General features: G+C 45.1%; 2 protein-coding genes across 4 annotated transcripts in view; one reads left to right on the top strand and one right to left on the bottom strand.

The window, feature by feature from the left end:
• Positions 1–4874, bottom strand: part of srebf2 (sterol regulatory element binding transcription factor 2) — a 38077-nt gene extending 33203 nt beyond the window's left edge. For 2 of the 3 annotated variants that reach the window (XM_060904163.1, XM_060904164.1), the window contains exon 1: positions 4527–4874. In XM_060904163.1, coding sequence (XP_060760146.1) covers positions 4527–4611 — 85 coding nt within the window. In that variant the 5' untranslated portion in view covers positions 4612–4874. The remainder of the gene's footprint in view (positions 1–4526) is intronic. The other variant, XM_060904162.1, reaches the window with a different exon arrangement.
• A 5728-nt stretch (positions 4875–10602) lies between these two features.
• LOC132870519 (zinc finger protein 850-like) overlaps positions 10603–26340 on the top strand; it is a 101099-nt gene continuing 85361 nt past the window's right edge. The window contains exons 1-2 of the mRNA XM_060904187.1: positions 10603–10763; positions 24396–25190. Of these exons, the coding sequence (XP_060760170.1) occupies positions 10659–10763; positions 24396–25190 (900 nt within the window). The 5' untranslated portion in view covers positions 10603–10658. The remainder of the gene's footprint in view (positions 10764–24395; positions 25191–26340) is intronic.

Here is a 26340-nt window from a genome sequence, read left to right as displayed (position 1 = left end):
ATATATATGTGTATGTATGTATGTATGTATGTATGTTATGGCCCTTTTCCACTACCCTTTTTCAGCTCACTTCAGCCCGACACGGCTCGCGTTTCGACTACCAAAAACCAGCACGACTCAGCTCGCTTCAGCCCTGCTTAGCCCCTAAAACTCGCACCGTTTTGGAGTGGGGCTGAAGCGAGCCAAGCCGTGCCGAGTGAGGCTGGGGGCGGGAGCAGACACTCCCCTGTGCACTGATTGGTGAGGAGGAGTGTCCTCACACGCCCACACACGCCCCGCGAGCACGCTGGGATCTGTAAACACCGTAAACCCGGAAGAAGAAGAATTACGAGAATTTCTGAAGCCTTATGCGCCTCGCCTCATCTATACGCTTTTGCCAGTATCTGTTGGCGTTGTCGGTGACAAGAAGCCACAGCACCAAGACCAGCAACACTAACGACTCCATGTCCTCCATGTTTATTGTTTACTATCCGGGTCGTGAGACTACCGCTTAAAAGATCACTGATGTCACTGTTTGCGCTGCTTAACGACATCTGACGTCCACCCACTTTCGCTAACTCCACCCAATGTGTCCACCCACTTCCAGCCAGCACGGTTCAGCGCGGTTGCAGTCGAAATGCAACTCCAACAGCCCCGCTCAGCTCGACTCAGCACGGCACGGCCCGACTCAGTTTGTAGTGGAAAAGCGGCATTAGTGAGGGAACCCCCCTGCCTCCCCTCCAAAAACAACAACAAACAACTCCTCCGTCCTGAAGATGTTGCAGCTTCACCTCTGACTGTTACACAGTACTGACACTGGAGACTCCTTCCAGAGACGATACACAAACATCTCTCACCAGATCAATGATCACACACACACACACACACACACGTCTTTTTACTGTTTACTATGGACCCTTTTCACGTGACGTCACGACAAACGCGGCCGCCATTTTGGACATGTACTACCAGTAGTTTACCACAGCCAGCATTGAGGAACAGCAGCAAAGAAAGTGTTTATTTTCAGCAAGACTTCCATCATGCCACTATATTGTTGTGCACCTGGATGTAGTAACCATCAACAAACAAGGCAAGGGTTATCATTTTATCGGATCCCGACGGAGAAGATGGATAGCAGCCATTAACAGATTGGCAGCCCTCGGCATACCAACGCTTGTGTAGTGACCACTTTGTTGGAGGTAAGACGAATAAAATTAGCCAGAAAAGGCATTACATTGCTGTTAACATTCTGTGGCGGCGAGTGTGTAACCAAATAGGCTAAAATAACCCATTGTAACCTCTTTGTTCTTCTGTAGTAGCTATTAGCTAACGACATTAGCTAGCGTTGTGTTCCTTTGCTGTTGGTAGACTGTAGGACAGATCAGAGGCAGTGTCCTACAAACAGCGCTTAATTTGAGGGGGAGCAAGCCGGAGCGCGCTCCGGAACCTTGGGCGTTGGCTCCGGCAGCTATTTACACTGGATCCGGTGATCCGACACCTCTCTTGACTATGTAACAAAAAAAAAAACAACGATTGTCTTTAAGCTTGCCATCCTTCCACTTGCGAGTGGTAAGTGATGTGCGCTGAGATCACACACACAGCGGCTCAGTCCCGAATCGTGGCTTGTGCACTTCACTCGCGCGCTGTGTGAGCTGCGCAGGGCCGGAGTGCGCACCCTCCAGAGGGCACTCGCTGTTCAGGGCGGAGTGATTTGGAGCGCAGGATGCCTGCGGAGCCGAGCGTATCCGTGTATTGGTGTTGCTGTGTGCAGACGAATCGTGTATTGGTGTTGCTGTGTGCACACTAATCGCTTTTAAAAACGTTAATCTGATGATCCGCTGATACGGTCTAATGTAAACATGGGCTAAGTGTTCAAAACAAGAGGAACATGTATTTGTCTCTTAAATCCAGGCCGTTCCCTGTAATCTCTAACACTGGGTTGGAGAAAGTAATGGCAAATAGTGAGTGCACAAACCATAGAAGGTAAACTGTACACAGCGCCAGGGCAGTGTGATGGTATGTCTACTTTTAGATTGTGTTAGCTTATCAATGAACACACTCGTCACTCGACGAGTTTCACGTCTTTACGACGGATACTTAAATGTGTGTTAGGTATTATTGTTGCAGTCTAAGCAGTCATTGTAGCAGCTAGATGAGCGAGAACCGAAAGGGTCTGTGCCATAAACCGTTATTTCTGTACGGCGTTGCTAATGTGTCGTTACTGTTATTTCTCCCTCTGCTCGCCCTGTAAATGCCCTACGTCGCTGGATAGCGAAGGTGTTTTCTGCATCTCGCTCCTTTTTCTTGTATGTTCTCCGTTTGTCGCCTTCCTCGCATTCAAACCAATTCGAGCCGAAGTCTGCTACATGTCCAAAATGGTGGTCGCGTTTACGAAGGTCACGTGACTGAAAAGGGTCTATAGAAACAGTAACACATCATAAGCTTTAATCTGAAATAACCCTGTGATGTGCAGCTGCACTATTGTTAGAGAAAATTAATCAACACCTTCCCTTCTGACCAATCACAGTCCAGAATTCAATACAAGCATCGTGTGATGTTAATAAATGGTATAAAATCAGAGCAGGGTAAATGTGTGGGAAAACAACAACAACAACAATAATAATAATAATAAAAGCATGATCTGGGTGAGATGAAGGTGACCGGAAGTGCTGATGATACTCCGTGTACTAGCTGACTTTACTAAACATCAGGTTCATATCACCTCCAGGCACAGACAGCGCTGTCCCAGTTACACACCAGTCCAGTTTACTGTGCTGTGTAGTGTAGCGTTGTGTAGTGTAGCGTTGTGTAGTGTAGCGTTGTGTAGTGTAGCGTTGTGTAGTGTACTACTGTTGTGTAGTGTAGTGCTGCTGTGTAGTGTAGTGCTGCTGTGTAGTGTAGTGCTGTGTAGTGTAGTAGTGCTGTGTAGTGTAGTGCTGTGTAGTGTAGTAGTGCTGTGTAGTGTAGTGCTGTTGTGTAGTGCTGTTGTGTAGTGTAGTACTGTTGTGTAGTGTAGTAGTGCTGTGTAGTGTAGTGTAGTAGTGCTGTGTAGTGTAGTGTAGTAGTGCTGTTGTGTAGTGTAGTAGTGCTGTTGTGTAGTGTAGTAGTGCTGTTGTGTAGTGTAGTAGTGCTGTTGTGTAGTGTAGTAGTGCTGTGGTGTAGTGTAGTAGTGCTGTGGTGTAGTGTAGTAGTGCTGTGTAGTGTAGTAGTGCTGTTGTGTAGTGTAGTAGTGCTGTTGTGTAGTGTAGTAGTGCTGTGTAGTGTAGTAGTGCTGTTGTGTAGTGTAGTAGTGCTGTTGTGTAGTGTAGTAGTGCTGTTGTGTAGTGTAGTACTGTTGTGTAGTGTAGTACTGTTGTGTAGTGCAGTGCTGTGTAGTGCTATGTAGTGTAGTACTGTTGTGTAGTGTAGTAGTGCTGTGTAGTGTAGTAGTGCTGTGTAGTGTAGTGTAGTACTGTTGTGTAGTGTAGTAGTGCTGTGTAGTGTAGTGTAGTACTGTTGTGTAGTGTAGTAGTGCTGTGTAGTGTAGTAGTGCTGTGTAGTGTAGTAGTGCTGTGTAGTGTAGTAGTGCTGTGTAGTGTAGTACTGTTGTGTAGTGTAGTAGTGCTGTGTAGTGTAGTGTAGTACTGTTGTGTAGTGTAGTAGTGCTGTGTAGTGTAGTAGTGCTGTGTAGTGTAGTACTGTTGTGTAGTGTAGTACTGTTGTGTAGTGTAGTACTGTTGTGTAGTGTAGTACTGTTGTGTAGTGTAGTGTAGTACTGTTGTGTAGTGTAGTAGTGCTGTGTAGTGTAGTAGTGCTGTGTAGTGTAGTACTGTTGTGTAGTGTAGTAGTGCTGTGTAGTGTAGTGTAGTACTGTTGTGTAGTGTAGTAGTGCTGTGTAGTGTAGTAGTGTTGTGTAGTGTAGTGTAGTACTGTTGTGTAGTGTAGTACTGTTGTGTAGTGTAGTGCTGTGTAGTGCTATGTAGTGTAGTACTGTTGTGTAGTGTAGTAGTGCTGTGTAGTGTAGTAGTGCTGTGTAGTGTAGTGTAGTACTGTTGTGTAGTGTAGTAGTGCTGTGTAGTGTAGTAGTGCTGTGTAGTGTAGTAGTGCTGTGTAGTGTAGTAGTGCTGTGTAGTGTAGTACTGTTGTGTAGTGTAGTAGTGCTGTGTAGTGTAGTGTAGTACTGTTGTGTAGTGTAGTAGTGCTGTGTAGTGTAGTAGTGCTGTGTAGTGTAGTACTGTTGTGTAGTGTAGTAGTGCTGTGTAGTGTAGTGTAGTACTGTTGTGTAGTGTAGTAGTGCTGTGTAGTGTAGTAGTGCTGTGTAGTGTAGTACTGTTGTGTAGTGTAGTAGTGCTGTGTAGTGTAGTGTAGTACTGTTGTGTAGTGTAGTAGTGCTGTGTAGTGTAGTAGTGCTGTGTAGTGTAGTACTGTTGTGTAGTGTAGTAGTGCTGTGTAGTGTAGTGTAGTACTGTTGTGTAGTGTAGTAGTGCTGTGTAGTGTAGTAGTGTTGTGTAGTGTAGTGTAGTACTGTTGTGTAGTGTAGTATAGTGTAGTAGTGCTGTGCTGTTTACCGTCGATGTCTCCCAGAGTGAACTCATCTCCGAGCTCACACAGAGTGGTGTCCATGGGATCCATGATGAAGCCTCCGCCGTCCATCCTCTCCGCGGACTCTCTCTCCGCAGATCCTCTCCCCCCGGGGCTCCTGATTCCGATCCGGCTCGAGTTTTAAAGCGATAAACTCAGGCGCGGAGATGAAAAGCCGCCCCGCGCCGCTTCACTCCGCCGACCACACACTCCGCCATCTTGGTTTCCACCGTTGACGTCATCCACAAACAGCCCAGCCTCTTCGGTTTTTTTCCCCACTCTCTTGACGTCTGATTGGCTCCAGCGACCTCGCTGCTGTCGCGAGACCAGTCCGTCTGGACCAATCGCGTGGCTCGCTGCAGCGTGGTCTGATAGTACGTCGATGAGCAGAGGTTCCTCTGTGATTTGAATACGCCCCGCCCCTCAGGGCTCGGCCAGCAGCGATCCCTCAGCACACACCGACGCTTCCTGTCTCGAGCCTTCACCTGCTCACGAGAGCCACCTGCTGGTCAGAGGAGTAATCACACACAGGCTGCTGCTCTGCACTGCATCAAGCCAAATACATCCCACATGCCTACTGACAGAACTGAGACATTCAGTTAGCAGATACAATACATTTTAGTGTATAGGACTAGTATGTTTCATATATTTCAATGTTTTGGTTTATATGCAGGAACTGAGCATGAGCAATGTAATAGATCATAATAATAGTCTTACTACAACTACAGCTGTGCTTACACTACGTTCAGACTGCAACCTGAAACGACCCATATCCGATTTGTTGTGAAATCCGATTTTTTTGTTAGGCCGTTCACATTACCAATTATATGAGACTTGTATGCGATCTCCAATATGAACGGAAAACGACCCAAAAGTGTCCCACATGCGCAAATTGACACGTAATAAGCACATGTACGTAATACATAAACAAAAAAAAGCGCACTCTTCAAGTTTCCACCAAAGAGGCGGGATTAGCCAACGCAGAATAGTGACGTTTGTCTCTTGTTGATGACGTGTAGGTCGCATGAATGCGACCTGTCCGGTCAGACTGCAGTCGCATGTGAAAATAACGGATATGCATCGGAATTAGGACCACATATCCAAGCGGCCTGGGTCGCATGTGAAAAAAATCAGATCTGTGTCGTTCAGATTGTCAATAACAAATCGGATACAGGTCGCATATGGGCAAAAAAATCGGATATGGGTCGTTTCAGGGTGCAGTCTGAACGTAGTCTAAATGATCTGTAGGAAGCCATGTGCTTGTGAAACTGGATAGAAGAGCCTGTGGGACTGATCATTTTATATATCAAGGATATTACACAGGTGCGTGAAGATATGAAGTTTATCCAAATATCACGAGTGAGTAGGGTTGCGGGCGGCACGGTGGTGTAGTGGTTAGCGCTGTCGCCTCACAGCAAGAAGGTCCTGGGTTCGAGCCCCGGGGCCGGCGAGGGCCTTTCTGTGTGGAGTTTGCATGTTCTCCCCGTGTCCACGTGGGTTTCCTCCGGGTGCTCCGGTTTCCCCCACAGTCCAAAGACATGCAGGTTAGGTTAACTGGTGACTCTAAATTGAGCGTAGGTGTGAATGTGAGTGTGAATGGTTGTCTGTGTCTATGTGTCAGCCCTGTGATGACCTGGCGACTTGTCCAGGGTGTACCCCGCCTTTCGCCCGTAGTCAGCTGGGATAGGCTCCAGCTCGCCTGCGACCCTGTAGAAGAATAAAGCGGCTAGAGATAATGAGATGAGATGAGTAGGGTTGCAAAATTCCCGGGAATTTTCAGAGTGGAAAATTTCCATGGAAATTTTGGGAATTAACGGGAATTTATGGGAATTTGGGGGAACTTTCGGGAATTTTCAAAACCAACTTTAATTAAAAATTGATACCCCCCAAAAATAAGGTCCTTTTATTCAGATTAGGATATTTCTCTGGGTCTCTGTTCTGTTCAGAAGAACATACAAGCAAAAACAAGCATGTAACTAATTCAACAACTGAGACAATTAATAACCACCAAATGTTTTACAAAAACAATACAGGTTTTCCCTGGTACATGTATAATGAATTAAACAATAACCTTAGACTTTGTGAGAACTTCTCTTCAAAAGCAACTTTAACTCTACTTATGATTTTGAAGACCGCTTCCTGTAACTTTTTTTGTTTACTTCAACAACTTGAATTCCTTTTTCATTTTGCAGCTGGTTAGTAAACCATATCCAGTAATTTGCTTGCAAATTATCGGATTAGAAGTAATGATTAGGGTATACAATGCTATTAAAACAATGACAAACAGCCTTGCTCCAGATTCAAAGAAAAAAAAAGTGGCACTAATATATTTTACAAGCAGCAAAACTTATTTCAAGACAACTAATAATTAGAAATTTTACATTTTTTAAAATATTCCTTGTTATTTTATGATGTGATACCTTTGTGATTAAATCTGTAGACAAGTCTTCAAGTTTTGTAATAAAAATGGTCAAAATTGAGTTTTTGCAAGATTTTTAGAAATCACTACTTGTTATGCAATGAGTCAGATTTCCAGTTAATTCTTACCAAAGGGTACACTCTAGAAAAATAATCTATTCATTTCAAAATTACTAGATATCTTGTCCGAGGGACACTTAATAGAAATCTATTCAAATGCAGATTTGAGAGGTCCCCAACACACAAAAAATATATTCAAAATATGTGTAGTAGACCAAGGGATACAAGACGTTCTACACTTTTGTGGTAGGAAACTTGGGAATGCGCATTTGACCTTTGAGAATTTTGACTGGATTTCTATTAAGTGTCCCTCAGACTAGATATCTAGTCATTTTGAATTGATTGTTCTAGGTAATATCATGGAAAAAAAATATTTTTAATATTATCTTAAAGAAAAATTATCTAGAAAAAATAGTGCCACTTTATTTTGGAATAGGGAGTGGCCACCCTTAGGCCTCATTTGTTCTGATATAATTTTAAAACTTCTCTGTGCTAATGTTGAGCCATTATAATACTGAGATATTTTCAAATGAAAAAGAACGGCACTGAAAATTTTGAACCATTCAACTGCATGTTTTTTGGTCCTCATGGTAAGTTCTATAAATCACTGATTGTGCCTTTTAATGCAAAATCTACAGCAGTTTGAATTTTCCCCTTACAGAATCACATAAAGCAACATTAACATTGAATTTTCCCCTTATAGACTCAAACAACAGTAACATGGCAATTCTTTGCCAGTGTAGTAATGTTCTAGTCTGTTTGCATGTCCTCATCAGATTCAGATGATCTGACTTCAAAGTCAACTTCTGAGTCAACTTCAATTTGAGTCGACTTGTCTTCAGTGGGCTCAAACAGTGCCAAGTTTGACCTTATTGATACCAATTTTTCCACCCTTTCATTTGTGAGCCTATTGTGCAACTTTGTGTGAGTGCTCCCAAATATTGACCAGTTGCGCTCAGAAGATGCTGAGGTTGGTGGTATTTGCAGAATGATAGAAGCAATGGGAGATAGGGCTTCAGAGCTACACAGGCCCTTCCACCCTGTAGCTGCCGAGATATGCTGACCTGAAGCCCAAACACCATCACCCTTCCACAAACCATCCTTGGCCAAGCTAGCCAGGACCTTCCCTTCATCAAGTTCAAGGTGATGTGCCAAAGTAGAAATCACTTCATACGGGCTGTTGATATGCTCATCGTTCAAGTCCTGTCCATGACACTTGGGATCTAGCATATTTGCCAATTACAGTATTAAGAAGTTGTAAGGGAAAATCCTGCTCATGAAATGTTATTATATTTAACATCTTGGAATTTCCCACAAAATGTAAGAGTGGCAAGATGCTTTATTTGAAGAAAAATCCCTAATTGAGATTGAGAATAATAATTTTTCACTGAAAAATCTGAATATAATACTAATATTGAAAAACTAAAAGCCTTTTATTAATTGGCCTTTAGCAATATGTCCTATTCTTAATTAGCACAAAACAGTATGCAATTGAAAGAAAGGCTTAACATGGGTTTTAATTTGTTTTTCTGGGTGATGAAATGTTTTAAAATGTTTAAAACTTAATAAATGCCAAAATTGAAAATTCCCGAAAATTCCCGGGCCCTTCAAAATTCTCAGAAACTTTCCACCCCTTTGCAACCCTACAAGTGAGTGAAGCATCCATCCATCCATTATCCGTAGCTGCTTATCCTGTACAGGGTCGCAGGCGGGCTGGATCCTATCCCGGCTGACTACGGGCGAAAGGCGAGGTACACCCTGGACAAGTTGCAGGGTCATCACAGGGCTGACACATAGACACAGACAACCATTCACACTCACATTCACACCGACGCTCAATTTAGGCTACGTTTACATTACGTCGAATCAGCGGATCATCAGATTAACGTTCTTAAAACGATTCGCGTTTACACTAAAACCGTTAGCCGTGCACACAGCAACGCCAATACGCGGATACACTAATCACATGACTTTAGACGGCGCGTAACATGATCCCAGTGCATTTCAGACGGCGCGTAACATGATCCCAGTGCATTTAGGGCATGCGCAAGGCTCACCACTTGCAAGTAGAAGGATGGCAAGCCTAATACACGGATACGCTCGGCTCCGCAGGCATCCTGCGCTCCAAATCACTCCGCCCTGAACAGCGAGTGCCCTCTGGAGGGTGCGCACTCCGGCCCTGCGCAGCTCACACAGCGCGCGAGTGAAGTGCACAAGCCACGATTCGGGACTGAGCCACTGTGTGTGTGATCCCAGCGCATATCACTTATTACTTGCAAGTGGAAGGATGGCAAGCCTAAAGACAATCATAACTACACAATGGGCAGTATTTGCATCAGTATTTGCAGCACACACAGACTGGCCAGCGGGAGTTTTCCCGGTGGGCCGGTGGTTCAGTGTGGGCCGGCGGAGAAAAAAAAAAAAACAGTTGCGCGCTGGCCTTTAATATGATAAGCAATGTTAACAGTTTCTTTAAGAAACTGTTAACATTGCTTATCATATTAAAGGCCAGCGCGCAACTGTAATAAGCAATGTTAACAGTTTCTTAAAGAAACTGTTAACATTGCTTATCATATTAAAGGCCAGCGCGCAACTGTTTTTTTTTTTTTTCTCCGCTGGCCCACACTGAACCACCGGGAAAACTCCCGCTACTCCCGATGGCCAGTCCGTGTGTGATTTGCAGTATTTTCATACTTTTATACTCTTTAATGAAAGGTGATACAAGGCGGAAGTCCGCGCCGTTTTTCAGCAGTCGCCTCACATGACCAACGCCAGCGAATCAGGAAGGTGGATGTCACAGTGACGTTGTCCAATGAGACGCCAGCTAGAGCTCAGCACAGCGTATTCGCGTATTCTCAATGTTTACACAGCACCGGACCAGACACGATCTAGATTGAATACGTGGACGCTGGCGGATTCCCGTTTCCTGGCTTTTCCAGGGGGTTTAATGTAAACGGACAGTGCATCCGCGAAGAAAATGAGACAGATACGGTCTAATGTAAATGTAGCCTTAGAGTCACCAGTTAACCTAACCTGCATGTCTTTGGACTGTGGAGGAAACCGGAGCACCCGGAGGAAACCCACGCGGACACGGGGACAACATGCAAACTCCACACAGAAAGGCCTTTGCCGGCCACGGGGCTCGAACCCAGGACCTTCTTGCTGTGAGGCGACAGCGCTAACCACTACACCACCGTGCCGCCCACATGATATTTTTTCAATCATTTTTAAAAATTTTGTTCAGGGCGGCAGGGCGTAACTTTTCCTCACTAAGCGTCATTCTTTATCTTTTATGGTTCTGGCTCTATAGAGTATGGTGACCAGACGTCCCGGTTTGTAACAGCGAGCGCAGATCACTGCGGCTTTAGTCACAGTCTCTATCTAGTTGGTGATTGTTGTTGTTATCCTCTGTAAGTTCTACACAAATCCAAGCTCATGAAGGTGAAACCCAGGTTTGGTGGATTTCATAATGCGTTTCTTTCTTACACGAAATCGCGTCACTTCCGGATATCTAGAACTCGACACCAGAGACGTCACTCCTGTTCCGCGAGGCCCACTGAGCTCTACAGTCACGTGGTTTTATGGAACTCGATACACACCTCGAAGCGGAGATTCATTTGGCACGCGCTTGAAGACTCGACATGCCGTATGATTCAAAGACTCGGATTCATCTGACCGGCTCTCCGGATGTTCCTGTGAGAGAGAGAGAGCTTCCTTCCCCGGCGCTGTGTGGAACATCACTAAAGGTGAGTGAATGTGAAACTTCCACCTGAGCTGCTCGGTTAACAGCTAGTGGAGATTCTGGAGTCATGAATCTGTGGATTTTTCTTGCTGTGTCCTGATTCTTTCCACCTCTTCTAATGAAATGAGGGTCCAGACGGCGCTCTGGAGGAAAATCTCCACAGACTCCTGCTGCTACTGGCTCAGAGGAGAAGTTTAGTCATGGGGCTGAGTCCTCTTTTACTTTTAAACTCTTTAAACAGCTAAAGTCCTGCACAGTGTTTATAAAGGAGCTGATTTGGCTGCAGGTTTCTGATGTAAATTCTGAACCAATCAGCAGATGAACAAACCAGAAGACCAGCCTGCTATCTGTTAGCTCACTCACTGAAGTTCATTAGATGGAAATGTGGAACACTTGCTCCACTTGGGAGATGGATGAGGGAGAAAATGGGGAGTCCCTAAAGTGAATGACGCATGAAATGGAATGACAGCTAGTGATTTGAACAATAAATGGTCCCTTGTCATTCAGATTCTTATAAATGGAATAACGATTGAAATGTAGGTGGAATGACATGCTTTCAGCTCATGAAATGGAATGACATTGTTTCTAAGTGGAATGACATACTTTTAGGTTATGTTATCAGTGATATCACCTTTTACAAATGGAATGACAGCGTTTCCAGGTGGAATGACATACTTTAAGCTAATATTATCAGTGATATCCCCTTTTACAAATGGAATGACAGCGTTTTAGGTGGAATGACATACTTTGAGGCAATGTTATCAGTGATATCACCTATAACTTAACCCTAACCCTTGAAACAATGTCATTCCATTTGTTAATTTGATATCACTGATATTGCCTCAAAGTAGGTCATTCCACCTAGAAACCTTATCATTAACCCCGCCGACAGTAGTCGGAGGGGTTATTATTTTCACCTGCGTCAGTCTGTGTGTGTGTGTGTGTGTGTGTGTGTCTGTCTGTCTGTGTGTCTGCAAGATATCTCAAGAACCAATGGATCGATTTGGACCAAATTTTGTACATGTGTTGCCAATCACCCAGGAAGGAAACCATTAAATTTTGGAGGTCAAAGGTCAAGGTCATGGCAGAACTTCGAAATTTTCGCCCAATGTATTTTAATAGGGAAAAGGCGGGGTTTGCACTCGTTAGAGTGTCCCTGTCTAGTTCCATTTGTAAAAGGTGATATCACTGACAACATTAGCTCAAAGTAAGTCAATACATATAGAAACCCTGTCATTCCATTTGTAAAAGCTGATATCCCACCAAGCACCCACTTATCTTATCCTAGGGAGGTCTAAAACTAAAGATTTCAATCGTTATTCCATTTGTAAGAATCTGAATGACAAGGGACCATTTATTGTTCAAATTTACTACCTGTCATTCCATTTCATGTGTCATTCACTTTAGGGAGTCCTAGAAAATGGGCTCTTATTCAGAATAATTTGTTTTTGGGCAGGAACAGAAGATTTGTGCACATATTCAAAACTACTGTTTATAGTTTTGTAGCAATTTACACAAATATACACCATCATTCAAAAGTTTAGTGTTGGGGTGGCATGGTGGGGTAGTGGTTAGTACTGTCACCTCGCAGCAAGAAGGTGTGCCCGCAATGAGCTTTCAAAATTTGTCCCGCGCCACACTGCTTTGCGTCGGGTCCCACGGGAGTGCAGGGCTCTACCTCACAGCCAAAGGGGGTCTTTCTGTGTGGAGTTTGCATGTTCTCCCCGTGTCTGTGTGCATTCCCTCCGGGTGCTCGACGGTTCAAAGACGTGCAGGTTAGGTAAAATACCCAGCCACTGTCGTTGCACAAGTCAGAACATACTTTGTGCTGGTCCCAAGCCCAGATAGATTGGAGAGGGTTGCATCAGGAAGGGCATAGGTGTAAAATCTACGCCAAATCAAATATCTGCTGTAGTGACCCTGAACGTATGGGAGCAGCTGGAAGAAGATTCAAAAGTTGAACGTCAGTGTTGTTTCAGATAAAGATTGTAATATGATTCTCGTGTTCTAGACTTGGGTTTTATAATAATCCATGACAGTGTGGTGTGATACAACACCATTTTCACTGTGTCAACCAGAAGTGTGCTGTCTGTTTTCTCAGAGCTCCAGGGCCAGAATATAAGTTCAGTCAAGTGTCTTGTTCATCATTACAGTGGGCTTGGCATTAGTAATATGCTAGTCTTTTATTTATTATTCATATTTGAAATTTTTGAAACAAAGATTTCATGAGAATCACCCTGTTAGACCCACTGAGAGTTGGCAATCAGCTGCAAAAACACACAAAAATGCATCCAAAATTTTTCTGCAATTTTCAGAAACAAGTGTAACCTAGGCACAGAAATGTGGATTTGTGTTTACCATTTTGTGCTGGATATGTTGGACTTTTGGAGAAGGGGAAAGAAGAGACCCTACTGTGACAAACTGAATTGCAATGCCAAGCTATGCTATTTGGACAAACTAAAAGGACACTACTGGAAATAAATGTTATTGTTTTATTTGCTTGATTTCAAAACCAGATTACTCGACCATGCTTTGTCTCTCACACACAGCTAGTATTATCGGATGCAAGGTTGTGCTGTTTATTTTGACGTGGTACTTTGTGGAGTGACCAGAGCTGTATACTTTATTCAACTGAGAAACAGGAATGGGAAAATGGGTAAAGATATTATTTTTTCAGAAGTTTAATCTGTTCAGTTATGTCCATCATAATTAATTACTTTATCATGTACAAATACTGTACAAATGTGACCAAGTCAACTTTATTGTCAAATATGCTATACATGCTCGACATACAGCACAGATGAAATTACAGTCCTCTCTGACCCACGGTGCAAACAGGCAATGCAATAAATAAAAATAGAATAAAATAATTGAAAAATATAAACAGTATAAACACTCTAGATAGGAACTAGACACAGACTAAACACTCAAACAATATAAACAGTATAAATAAACAGTATAAACACTAGATAAGAACTACACACAGACTAAACACTCAAACAGACAATATAAACAGTATAAACACTCTAGATATGAACTAGACGTAGACTAAACACTCATATATATCAGAATCAGAAGCACTTTATTGCCAGGTATGTTACACACATGAGGAATTTGACTCCGGTTCGACTTAGCTTTCATAGTACAGACAGAAAGAAAGTATTAATAAACACATACACACAGAGTCTCACTGCAGTGAACTCCAGGGGGAGAATCGCGTTTCTACAGCAACGGCCTTGAAGGCAGTGCTGGCTGGGAGCCAAGATAAGATTGGAATTTGTTTAGACTTAAGATGGGTAGACGTGTCCTTTTTCGCTTAACCCGCTTGTCCATTCTGGCCACCAAAATGATCCATTTCTCTCTGCAAAGCCATCAACTTCTCCATGATGTTATCAATGTTAACAGCCACAAGTTCTGTTCTACAAGCTCAAGTTCTACGGCCACAGTTCTGAGTGCCGACAGCTCTGCCCACCGTCGGGCAGCTTTGTGGGGCTTTAAACAGCTGCCCCCGTTATCTGATTTCCTCAATACACCAGGGCAATGCCAAGTCCAATCAGCAAAAATCCTGTGATCATGGTTCCGAATAGGTAAATATCCTCAATGTCCTCCATGGAAAGAATCGCCAAGCACACCACACGCCACTTCTCCCAGGCATCCATGGTGTATCCGGCTGCAAACGTACAGGCAGGTTCCCCCGAACCCCAGACTTCTCGTCAAGAAGATTGTGTCGATTTCGTGAAGTGACCAGTTGATCAAATCCATAATTTCGATTCGGAGAACAGTGCAGGAAGGGTCTCTCAGATAAGACGAGTCCGCAGAAGCAAAGCAGGAGAGAGGCTTGTCAGGAAGGGAGAGGCTGAAATGAGAGATGAGAGGAAAAAACACCCACACATTTCGCTCCTATCAGGACTGGAATGTGTAGGCATTAAAAAATAAAAAAAAACCCTCAGCGCAGCATTCCATGAAGCACGGAGAAAATATATATATATATATATATATATATATATATATATATATATATATATAAAACACACACAGGTCCTTCTCAAAAAATTAGCATATTGTGATAAAGTTCATTATTTTCTGTAATATACTCATAAACATTAGACTTTAATATATTTTAGATTCATTACACACAACTGAAGTAGTTCAAGCCTTTTATTGTTTTAATATTGATGATTTTGGCAAAAAAGTAAAGGAAAACCAAAAATCCCTATCTCAAAAAATTAGCATATTTCATCTGACCAATAAAAAGTGTTTTTAATACAAAAAAAGTTAACCTTCAAATAATTATGTTCAGTTATGCACTCAATACTTGGTCGGGAATCCTTTGGCAGAAATGACTGCTTCAATGCGACGTGGCATGGAGGCGATCAGCCTGTGGCACTGCTGAGGTGTTATGGAGGCCCAGGATGCTTCGATAGCGGCCTTAAGCTCATCCACAGTGTTGGGTCTGGTGTCTCTCAACTTCCTCTTCACAATACCCCACAGATTCTCTATGGGGTTGAGGTCAGGAGAGTTGGCAGGCCAATTGAGCACAGTAATATCATGGTCAGTAAACCATTTACCAGTGGTTTTGGCACTGTGAGCAGGTGCCAGGTTGTGCTGAAAAATGAAATCTTCATCTCCATAAAGCTTTTCAGCAGATGGAAGCATGAAGTGCTCCAAAATCTCCTGATAGCTAGCTGCATTGACCCTGCCTTTGATAAAACACAGTGGACCAACACCAGCAGCTGACATGGCACCCCAAATAATCACAGACTGTGGAAACTTCACACTGGGCTTCAAACACCTTGGATTCTGTGGCTCTCCACTCTTCCTCCAGACTCCAGAACCGTGATTTCCAAATTAAATGCAAAATGTACTTTCATCTGAAAAGAGGTCTTTGGACCACTGAGCAACAGTCCATTTCTTTCTCTCCTTAGCCCAGATAAGACACTTCTGACATTGTCTCTGGCTCAGAAGTAGCTTGATATTAGGAATACGAAAGTTGTATCCCCTTTCTTGAAGATGTCTGTTCGTGATGGGTCTTGATACACTGACACCAGCCTCAGTCCACTCCTTGTGAAGCTCTCCCAAGTTCTTGAATCAACTTTTCTTGACAATCCTCTCAAGACTGCGGCTATCCCTGTTGCTTGTGCACCTTTTCCAGCCACCCTTTTCAGCAATGACCTTTTGTGGCTTACCCTCCTTGTGGAGGGCATCAGTGATCATCTTCTGGACAACAGTCAAGTCAGCAGTCTTCCCCATGATTGTGGTTGTGTGTACTGAACTAGACCGAGAGATACACTGTGTTCATACTGTTTTACTCAAACTCGAAATGAAATATTCTAATATTTTGAGATGGGTTTTTTTTTATGTTTTTGTACTGTATGCCATACTGATTAAAATTAAAATAGAAAAATGCTTGAAACATTTTAGTTTATGTGTAATGAGTCTATAATATATAACAGTTTCACTTTCTTAAATAACTGATGGAAAACATTGAACTTTTTCACAATATGGTGTGTGTGTGTGTGTGTGTGTGTGTATATATATATATATATATATATATATATATATAATTGGTTCAAATAACCAAACAGTCAAGGGCACTTGAGGTATAGCAGGTAAACTTGAAATAAGCAGTATAAACAAACTAGCAGCTGTTAAGATGAGGTAGTGCGGAATAGTGCAAATGAGCGAGGTAAAGTGAGATGTGCGGTCCCTGAGTTCAGTGTGTTAATGAACGATGAGATGTTGTGTGTGAGTGAGTGTGTTGGGGGGGAAACTGTGAGGATGACATGTCAGATGCTGAAGGGGGGCAGGGGGGAGTGCAAGCAGAATCTGTGGCAGGGGGAGGAGGGGCAGAACAGGGAGGGAGTTGAGCCTCCTGACCGCCTGGTGAAAGAAACTGTTCTTGAGCCTGCTGGTTTTGGCCTGGAGACTCTGCAATATCCTCCCCGACAGCAGCAGGCTGAAGAGGCTGTGAGATGGGTGGGTGGGGTCACCTGCAATCCTGATGGCTTTGCGGGTGAGGCGGGAGTTATAAATATCCATAAGAGAAGGGAGAGAGACACCAATGATCCTCTCAGCTGCTCTCACGATGCGCTGCAGAGTCTTGCAGCAGGACACGGTGCAGGTGCCATACCACACGGTGATGCAGCTGGTCAGGATGTTCTCGATGGTGCCTCTGTAGAAAGTGTGCATGATGGGGGCCGGGACTCTTGCTCTCCTCATTTTGGGGAGGACGTACAGACGCTGTTGGGCTTTTTTGGCCAGCATCATTAGTAAGAGTGAGTTAGGGTGAGGAGATGGACACAGAGCTGTATGCAGATTGTAACTGATTAAATTTGATGCAAGTTCAAAATTATTTTTCTCACTACCACTTCATCCGAGACAACTAACTAGCATCATTGGCAAGGTCAAGTCATGCTGTTTCATGTGAGATGCAAGTCCTCTCACTCTACTGAAGACTTCGTGATCAATTCATAAAGAAGTGAATTTGGACACAGTCTGCATCAGTCGGATTCGGTTACATATCTGCCATTTTATGAGCTGTAGCAGCCTTGTGCACTACTGGTGCATGAGTTGTGGTGGCTGTTTTCTGGCTAAAAACTGAACTAAAGTTATAATGTAAACTATAGGCTGATGGCACATATAAAGAATGAGAGAGTGGTGTTATCTTGACCGACTCCGTTTCAGCAGTTTTGTCAAATTCTGCATATTTTGGGAATGGGGCAGGAAGAGGAGAGAGGGGAGGAAGGAGAAGCAGAGAGAAAAAGAAAAGAGGCAGATGGCCAACTGCCACCAAAACCACTGCCAAATGGTCTTCCGCCAACTCGATGGCTTGATCCAGTGATGCCAGGTGGTGGCACTGGACCCATTCTGCTGTTCCTTCTGGAAGCCGCACGGTGAACTGCTCCAGTGTCACCAGGTCAATGATTCCCTTGGCGTCATGGTCAACCACCCTCAGCCACCGCCGACAGGCGTCCTAGAGCTGTTGGCCGAATTCAAATGGCCAGCCGACTTCCTCCAATGTCAACATCTGGAAAGGCTGGTGATGATGTTCTGGAGCATAGCCAACACATTGCAGGATGGCTCGCTTCAGGTCGGTGTAGGCAATTTGACTGTTGGCAGAGAGCTGTTGCGCCGCAAGCTGTGCCTCTCCAGTCTGTAGTGGTAATAGGCAGGCCATGCGTTGCTTGACTGGCCACACTCATGCTTTGGCCACTTGCTCAAAGAGCGTGATGAAGGCTTCTGGATCGTTGTGCGGCTCCATCTTGGTGAGTGATGTGAGGAGGGTCTGCTGCAGTGGCGGTCGAGGATGCGAGCAGGTGCCGGAACGCCTGGCGATTTGTCTGCTAGGCCAGCAGCAAGGCTTCAAAGTGTTTGTTCCTGTTCCTTTTGGAGGGCGATTAGTGCTTGGTGCTGGCTCTGTTGGGTGGCAGCGAGGGCATGGATAAGGTCTTTAAGTGGTTAGGACTCCATGGGAGGTTCCCTTCAGTATCTTGGCTTTCGGTACCACTGTAGTAAGTCCCTGATGTGGGTAGAATACTGAAGCACGGCAGGCAGGAGATGATGTTAACACAGATTTTTATTTTACTTTCTTTGTAGCTTTTCAGCTCTACTTTGCTCATTCTCTCTCTCACACACACCATACAGACATTTGCTCTGGTCAGGAGAGATCCTCTCTTGCTGCTCTTTCCCTCCTTTTCTTCCTTCCATCCTCACTGCAAAAACAGACACAACATTAATTGACAACAGGCGTACTGACTTTGCTACTCATGTTCCCTGGCCCCACCCTCCATTCACAAACCGATGCTTGGACACGCCCCTACTGCCACACTTTAAAAAAAAAAAAAAATTTTTATTTATTTATTTATTTATTTTAGCTTTTCAGTTTTATAGTGAAAGCACTTTCTCACTTGCTCTCACACGCACACAAACGCAGCATGCAGGGAAGCTTCTCTCTGCTTCCTCCCTCTGTATAAACTCTCAGCTGTTACTGCAACACACACACCCATCATTAATGAGACACAAGTGTGATCACTTTGCCACTCATCTTCCCCAGCCTCACCCTCCATTCACAGACTGGCACTTGATCACACCCCTGTTGCCACATGCCCCAACACCTGCAGCTGACTCCACCCTGAAAGGAGAGGTAAACCGCCACCACCATTTTCATCCCGGCCTGTGGACCACCTTGAACATGAAGGGCTGCAGAGCTAGAAACCAACAGGTGAGCTGTGTGTTGGCATCCTTCATGTGGTGGAGCCACTGGAGCAGGGCATGATCTGAACAGAGAGTGAAAGAGTGCCCCAAAAGGTAGTACCGGAGGGTGAGGACCACCCACTTGATGGCCAGACACTCATTCTCATGAGTGCTGTATTTAGGCTACGTTTACGTTACGTCGAATCAGCGGATCATCAGATTAACGTTCTTAAAACGATTCGCGTTTACACTAAAACCGTTAGCCGTGCACACAGCAACGCCAATACGCGGATACACTCGGCTCCGCAGGCATCCTGCGCTCCAAATCACTCTGCCCTGAACAGCGAGTGCCCTCTGGAGGGTGCGCAATCCGGCCCTGCGCAGCTCACACAGTGCGCGAGTGAAGTGCACAAGCCACGATTCGGGACTGAGCGGCTGTGTGTGAGATCCCAGCGCATATCACTTACTACTTGCAAGTGGAAGGATGGCAAGCCTAAAGACAATCATAACTACACAATGGGCAGTATTTGCATCAGTATTTGCAGTATTTTCATACTTTTATACTCTTTAATGAAAGGTGATACAAGGCGAAAGTCCACGCCGTTTTTCAGCAGTCGCGTCACATGACCAACGCCAGCGAATCAGGAAGGTGGATGTCACAGTGACGTTGTCCAATGAGACGCCAGCTATTGAGGTATTTCACTCACGTGACCAAGTCATGTGACACTGCCATTTTGGACGGCACGGCTCGAATCAGTTTGAATGCGAGGAAGGCGACAAACGAAAAACATAAAAGAAAAAGGAGCGAGATGCAGAAAACACCTGTATTTACTAGTTTACTGAGCGCACTCCGGGGTGGGCTGGCTGGCTGGCTAGCCAGCGCTCCGGGGCCGGCTGGCTGGCGCTCCGGGGCCGGCCGGCCGGCCGGCCGGCCGGCGGGCTCAGTAAACTAGTAAATCCAGTAAAGGAAAAACTTGAGACTGAAAGGTTTTAACAGTCATCCAAATGACTGAACGTAAACATTGCTACAGTAACATACCAGCTACTGTTGTTGACATTAGCTAGCTTGCCGTCCAAAATGGTGGACACCGGGGCGTCACGTGACCCTGTGACGTCAGGTGAAATACCTCAATAGCTCAGCACAGCGTATCCGCGTATTTTGAATGTTTACACAGCACCGGAGCTGACACGATCTGGATTGAATACGTGGACGCTGGCGGATTCCCATTTCCAGGCGTTTCCAGGCGGTTTAATGTAAACGGACAGTGCATCCGCGAAGAAAACAAGACAGATACGGTCTAGTGTAAACGTAGCCTTAGTCTCTCACACCGAGAGTTTGTGACTAATGTATAGCACCAGGCATTTCTCCCCCTCCACCTTCTGGGACAAAATAACCCCCAGCCCTCTGTCTGATGAGTCAGTCTGCAAAATAAAGGGTAGAGAGAAGTCAGGGGAGTATAATGGTGCCCCCCCCCCCCCCAACGTAGTGCAGCCTTTACCTGGGTGAAAACCTGTTGGCATGGCTCCGTCCACTGGACTGGATCTGGTGCCCCCTTTTTCGTGAGATCAGTCAGTGGGCTGGTGACATCTGAATAGTTAGGCACAAACCTCCAAGAATAGCCAGCCAGCCCCAGGAACTGTCTGACCCCCTTTTTGGTCTTGGGCCTCCGACAGGTCACAATTGCTGCAGTCTTGTCAATTTGGGGATGCACCTGCCCATGACTCAAGTGGAAGCCCAGATACCATAATTCCACCCACTTAGTTGCACAGTTCTTTGGGTTAGCTATGAGCTTCGCATGCCTCAACTACTCCAGAACAGCCTTGAGGTGTTTTACATGCTGTGGACAATGGTTGCTTTATATAACTGTCATTGAGGTAGGCTGCAGCATTGGCAGTGTGTGGGCAAAGGACTTTGTCCATGAGACATTGGAATGTCACCGGGGCCCCGAATAACCCAAATGGAAGGGTGACAAATTGGTGTCAACCAAACAGGATGGAAAAGGCCTTTTTTTGCAGGATAGGAGAGTCAAGGGGATCTGCCAATATCCCTTTATTAAATCCAGTGTTGAATAAAAATGAGCCTTGCCTAACTGATCAAGCAACTTGTCAATGCAAGGCATTGGGTACGTGTCAAATTTAGACACTGCATTGACTTTTCTGTAATCCACACAGAACCAGACCGATCCATCGGCCTTGGGGAACAAGACCACCAGGCTGCTCTAGTTACTGCGCGACTCCTCGACTATTCCCATTTTAAGAATGACCTTGAGTTCAGCCTGAACTACAGTTTTGTTGTGTTCGGGTAAGCGGTATGGGCGGTACAGTGGTGTAGTGGTTAGCATGGTCGCCTCACAGCAAGAAGGTTCCGGGTTCGAACCCAGCGGCCGGCAAGGGCCTTTCTGTGTGGAGTTTGCATGTTCTGCCTGTGTCTGCGTGGGTTTCCTCCGGGTGCTCCGGTTTCCCCCACAATCCAAAGACATGCAGTTAGGTTGACGTGGGGCGGCCTTGGGCTGAGGTGCCGAACCCCTGACTGCTCCCCGGGTGCTCTGGTGTGGCTGCCCACTGCTCTGGGTGTGCGCGCGCATGTGTGTGTGTTCACTGCTTCAGATAGATTAAATGCAGAGGATGAATTTCACTGTGCTTGAAGTGTGCATGTGATGAATAAAGGTTTCTTCTTCTATACACCACCACCCCTGGGGTCATTTCAGTGTGGTGTTCTATGAGGTAGGTGTGACCGGAGAGGGGCAAGAACATGTCAGAAAACACCATTTGCCACTTTGCAACCGCTGTGAGTTGGGACAGCAAGAGGTGGTCACCACAGAGGACTGGGGTGGGTTGAGTGGCTACATTCATTTTTACTTCCAGCCCCAACCTTTTGCTTCTGTAGTGCAGGGTCAGGGATGGAGGGGCAAAGAGAGAGGGAGATAGAGGAGGCTGTTGGCCTGCCACAGCCACTGCCGCCAGATGGCCCTCAGCAGGCTTTCGTCTAAAAGGGGGAACAGGGGCGCTGCGCCCTCTTACTCTCGGCGTGCGCCCCCTTACCGACTCCGTGAAAACATCCCAGCAACTCCACGTGACAATGTGCCTGATCATCAAATACGTTAGGACAAAAAAAAAAAAAAAAAAGTGTGTTTCTGGTAACATGAAATACTAAAATAAGGTTGGTAGGTAGGAAAGTTTTTTTTTTTTTTTTTTTTTTTTCTTTTGTTCGAAAAAATTAACACAAACATCTTACAAAATAGTATTTTGGCACAGAATCCTTTATACCACACATCATAATAAAATAAGTGTTTTAAATCTTTAAATGAATAAAAAAAATATCGCGAGAGTTCGAGTTATGATCTACGGAAGCGATATTTCATGATATTTTCATGTAATAACGTGAAAACACCTTATCAAGAAATAACGTGAAAATAACGTCCTAGGCTAGGCTACTTCCATTAAAAGCAGACGGCCTAGCCTAGCCTACTGTAGAACTTGGGTCGAGCAAAAACATGGCTGAATCCTGAATGACTCCTATTTGTATAAATAGGGGACTACATAGGCGGCAAAATGTAGTGTTTTTCCCTGCCATGGAAGTGCACTTGTATACTGAAGAGGAAGCAATTTGCATTACAGCCTTGAATGAGGATTCAAAATGGCGGCTCGGCTCAGTTTATGCAGGAGGGCTGATAGAAGTGGTGAAACATTTTACTTTTTATCGTTTCTTTCACAACTTGAATGCGTTGAAACAAAAAATTATGACAAACCAACGCCGCTTACACTAAAATATCGAGGGAAATTTGTAATAATAACTTTACGGTCGGCAATTTCGACGCGGAAATTCTCGATCGGTCGGGTTACCGGAAACACACTATTTTTTTTATTTGGCCTTATAATTGCTCCAAAAATATTCCAATCATAGTAGATACACCGCCAGACGGTGCAAAAACAATCCGAATTGGCGTTTTCCAGACTGAGGCACCATGTTGTTTAGTTGTTTACTTGTTGCGGCTGCTCTCGCGAGATTTGACATGGGATACATACAAGGTCAGCTGACTTGTCGAGCGAGATTTCTCGAGACTGAATGACCTTTCACCCACCGGCGCGGGAGCTTTTGACAGAAGTAGTTCGCGAGTTGTTTTTGTTGACACTTGGGCATTTAAAGATGTCATCCCGCGGCACGAAACGGAAGAAAGCCAAAGACTGTCCGGGGCAGAAGATTACTTCATTCTTTTTCAATGTTGACAGACAATTTGTTACAATTTCCCTCTCAGATACTCAATGTCCCATTGTAGCCTCAATTTTTCAAAGGCTTTGCACGGCGGGGGGCGACAACCGGCACCTTCGCTCCCTCGCCATGGTGAGCGCCCTCATACTAAATTTTTCTAGAAAAAACCCTGCTCAGCCAGATGGTTCTGTCCAGCAACGTCGCGTAGTGGCACTGGACTGACTCAGCTGTTCCTCCTGGCAGCTGAGTGATGAATTGCTCCAGTGCGACTGCATTGATGATACCCTTGGCATCGCAATCTTCCACCTTCAGCTACCACCCATAAGTATTTCAGAGCTGCTGACCAAACGAGAATGGCTGGCTGATCTCCTCCAGAGTCAACATGTGTAAGTGCTGACAGTGTTGCTCAGGGGTATGGCCGACGCATTGTAGGATGGCTCACTTAAGGGCAGGATACTCCAGCCTGTTGTCAGGGAGTAGCTGCGGCACGGTAAGCTGCGTTTCTCCAGTCAGGATGATTGATTGGCCATCCCCATACCTCCAGAGCTTGCTCAAAGAGAACAAGGAAGGTCTCCGGGTCATCGTGGGGCCCTCTCTTCGTCAGTGTGAAGTGGGGGCGGCTGGGATACCCGCTGATATGTGCAGGTTCCGAAATGCCTGGCAAGCCTCCTGCTGGGTCTGCAGTAGCGCACTGAAGCACTGCTACCAGCGCCTGATGCTGTTTCTGCAGAGTGGTGGCAAGAGCATGGATGAGTTCCTTGAATGGCAAGGACTCCATGCTGGCAGTTTGCTTCACTATCCTGGGTTTCAGCACCTTTGTTGGGAGTGATGAAATACTGTAGCACAGGGACAGATGAGTTAGTTACTCTGGTAACTTTACAAGCTGAAAAGCTCAAATAAATTAAAGCACTTTCTCATATGCATGTGCACACGCGTGCGCACACAAACACGGCATGTAGGGAAGCTTCTCTCATTTCTGCTTTCTCCCTCGATATAAACCTGCAGTTGTCACTGCAAGACGCACACAAATCAATAATGAGACACAGGCGTGATCACTTTGCCACTCACCTTGCCTGGTCTCACTCTCCATTTACAAACTGGCTCTCGACAATGCCCCTGCTGCCACAGTGTGTGATTTGTTGATTAAGCCATATTACAGTATTGTAGGAAATGCAACCATGTGTGGACAAAACCAAGAATTAATTAAGTCTCTTGAATGTTTTTGTTTTCCAGATGTACCACTGCTCAGATTGTGGGAAGAGTTTTGCTCATCAGAGTACTCTCCAACAGCATGAGCGTATCCACACAGGAGAGAAGCTGTTTCATTGTGGACAGTGTGGGAAGAGTTTTACTCGTCACAATCATCTTCAAGGGCATGAGCGTATTCACACAGGAGAGAAGCCATATCATTGTGGACAGTGTGGGAAGAGTTTTACTTGTCAGGGTACCCTCCAAAGGCACAAGCGTATCCACACAGGGGAGAAGCCGTATCACTGTGAACAATGTGGGAAGAGTTTTACTTGTCGGGGTACCCTCCAAAGGCACAAGCGTATCCACACAGGGGAGAAGCCGTATCACTGTGAACAATGTGGGAAGAGTTTTACTTGTCAGAGTACCCTAAAACAGCACAAGCATATCCACACAGGAGAGAAGCCATATCACTGTGGACAGTGTGGGAAGAGTTTTACTTGTCAGAGTACCCTAAAACAGCACAAGCATATCCACACAGGAGAGAAGCCGTATCACTGTGGGCAGTGTGGGAAGAGTTTTACTTATCAGAGTAATTTACAAAGGCACGAGCGTATACACACAGGAGAGAAGCCGCATCACTGTGGACAGTGTGGACAGAGTTTTACTTGTCAGAGTACTCTCCAACGGCATGAGCGTATCCACACAGGAGTGAAGCCGTATCATTGTGGACAGTGTGGGAAGAGTTTTACTCGTCACAGTCATCTTCAAGGGCATGAGCGTATTCACACAGGAGAGAAGCCGTATCATTGTGGACAGTGTGGGAAGAGTTTTAATCAAGTAAGGAGTCTCCAACAGCATAAATATATCCATACAGGAGTGAAGCTATTTTGCTGTGAACAGTGTGGGAAGAGTTTTACTTATCAGAGCAATCTCCAACGGCACAAGCATATCCACACAGGAGAGAAGCCTTATCACTGTGAACAGTGTGGGAAGAGTTTTACTTATCAGAGCAATCTCCAACGGCACAAGCATATCCACACAGGAGAGAAGCCTTATCACTGTGGACAGTGTGGACCAGGGGCGATTTCTCAGAGACAACAAGGGAAGCCGAGCTTCCCCTAAAATTCTCTCCCCAAACTGCGGCATCTATGACTTTGAATTCTCATTAAAACAATAACTTGCATAACATAATATATGCCCAAGATTGTATTTACGTTCATAACTATCCTGTAACTTATTTGAGTGATGTCTTACAAACTTGCAGTTCGCTACGAGAATCACCTTTGCTGCCAGGCTGTAACCAGCGTTGCCAGATACTGCTGACGTTTTCCAGCCAAAATATGTTCAAAACCCGCCAAAATGCACTTAAAACCGCCCAATCTGGCAACACTGGCTGTAACAATGGGCTCTATGCGCTGGCAGCCGGGTATCCATTGCAGTCTATGAGAGGGCTCTGAACAGCCAATTTCGGCTAGTTGTTATTGGTTAAATTCGACAAAATCGTCACTTCCAGGGAAGCCGGGCTTCTCTGGGACTAAACGAGACAGTGGGAGGGGCAAGAAGCCGGGCTGATGAAGGATTATTGGAGGTAGTGTTTGAAAGACATGAGGAGGGCGGGCTCTGTACTTCGGCGTCGGTGAGGAACACGGAAGTATGATCAGTCAGTCCCTAGCGGATGTTGAGAAAGTGTAGTCGTGTGCCAAAGTGCTGTCCGAATTTCTTTTCATATAAACGTTTCTTTTCATTGATGTCTCTGTACATTACTCTGTAAATAAATGTAAATATTACTTGTTGTGCTTCGTTAACTTTCATCCATTCTATCAGTTTGATCATTCGTGAATTCACTCGTTTATTTCATTTGTAGTTCAATCTGGTTGTAGGCTAGCTTGAGCCTTATTGGGATCTGCAGTGCTAGCTGCTAACAGAAATTGGTGAAGTCTCTGGAAAGCACAACCAGCTGGTATGACAGGGTCACAGACCATTTTCT

This window comes from Neoarius graeffei, chromosome 22, assembly GCF_027579695.1.
Source record: "Neoarius graeffei isolate fNeoGra1 chromosome 22, fNeoGra1.pri, whole genome shotgun sequence".
NCBI classification, from domain to species: Eukaryota; Metazoa; Chordata; class Actinopteri; order Siluriformes; family Ariidae; genus Neoarius; species Neoarius graeffei.
This window is presented reverse-complemented; position numbering and strand designations above follow the sequence as displayed.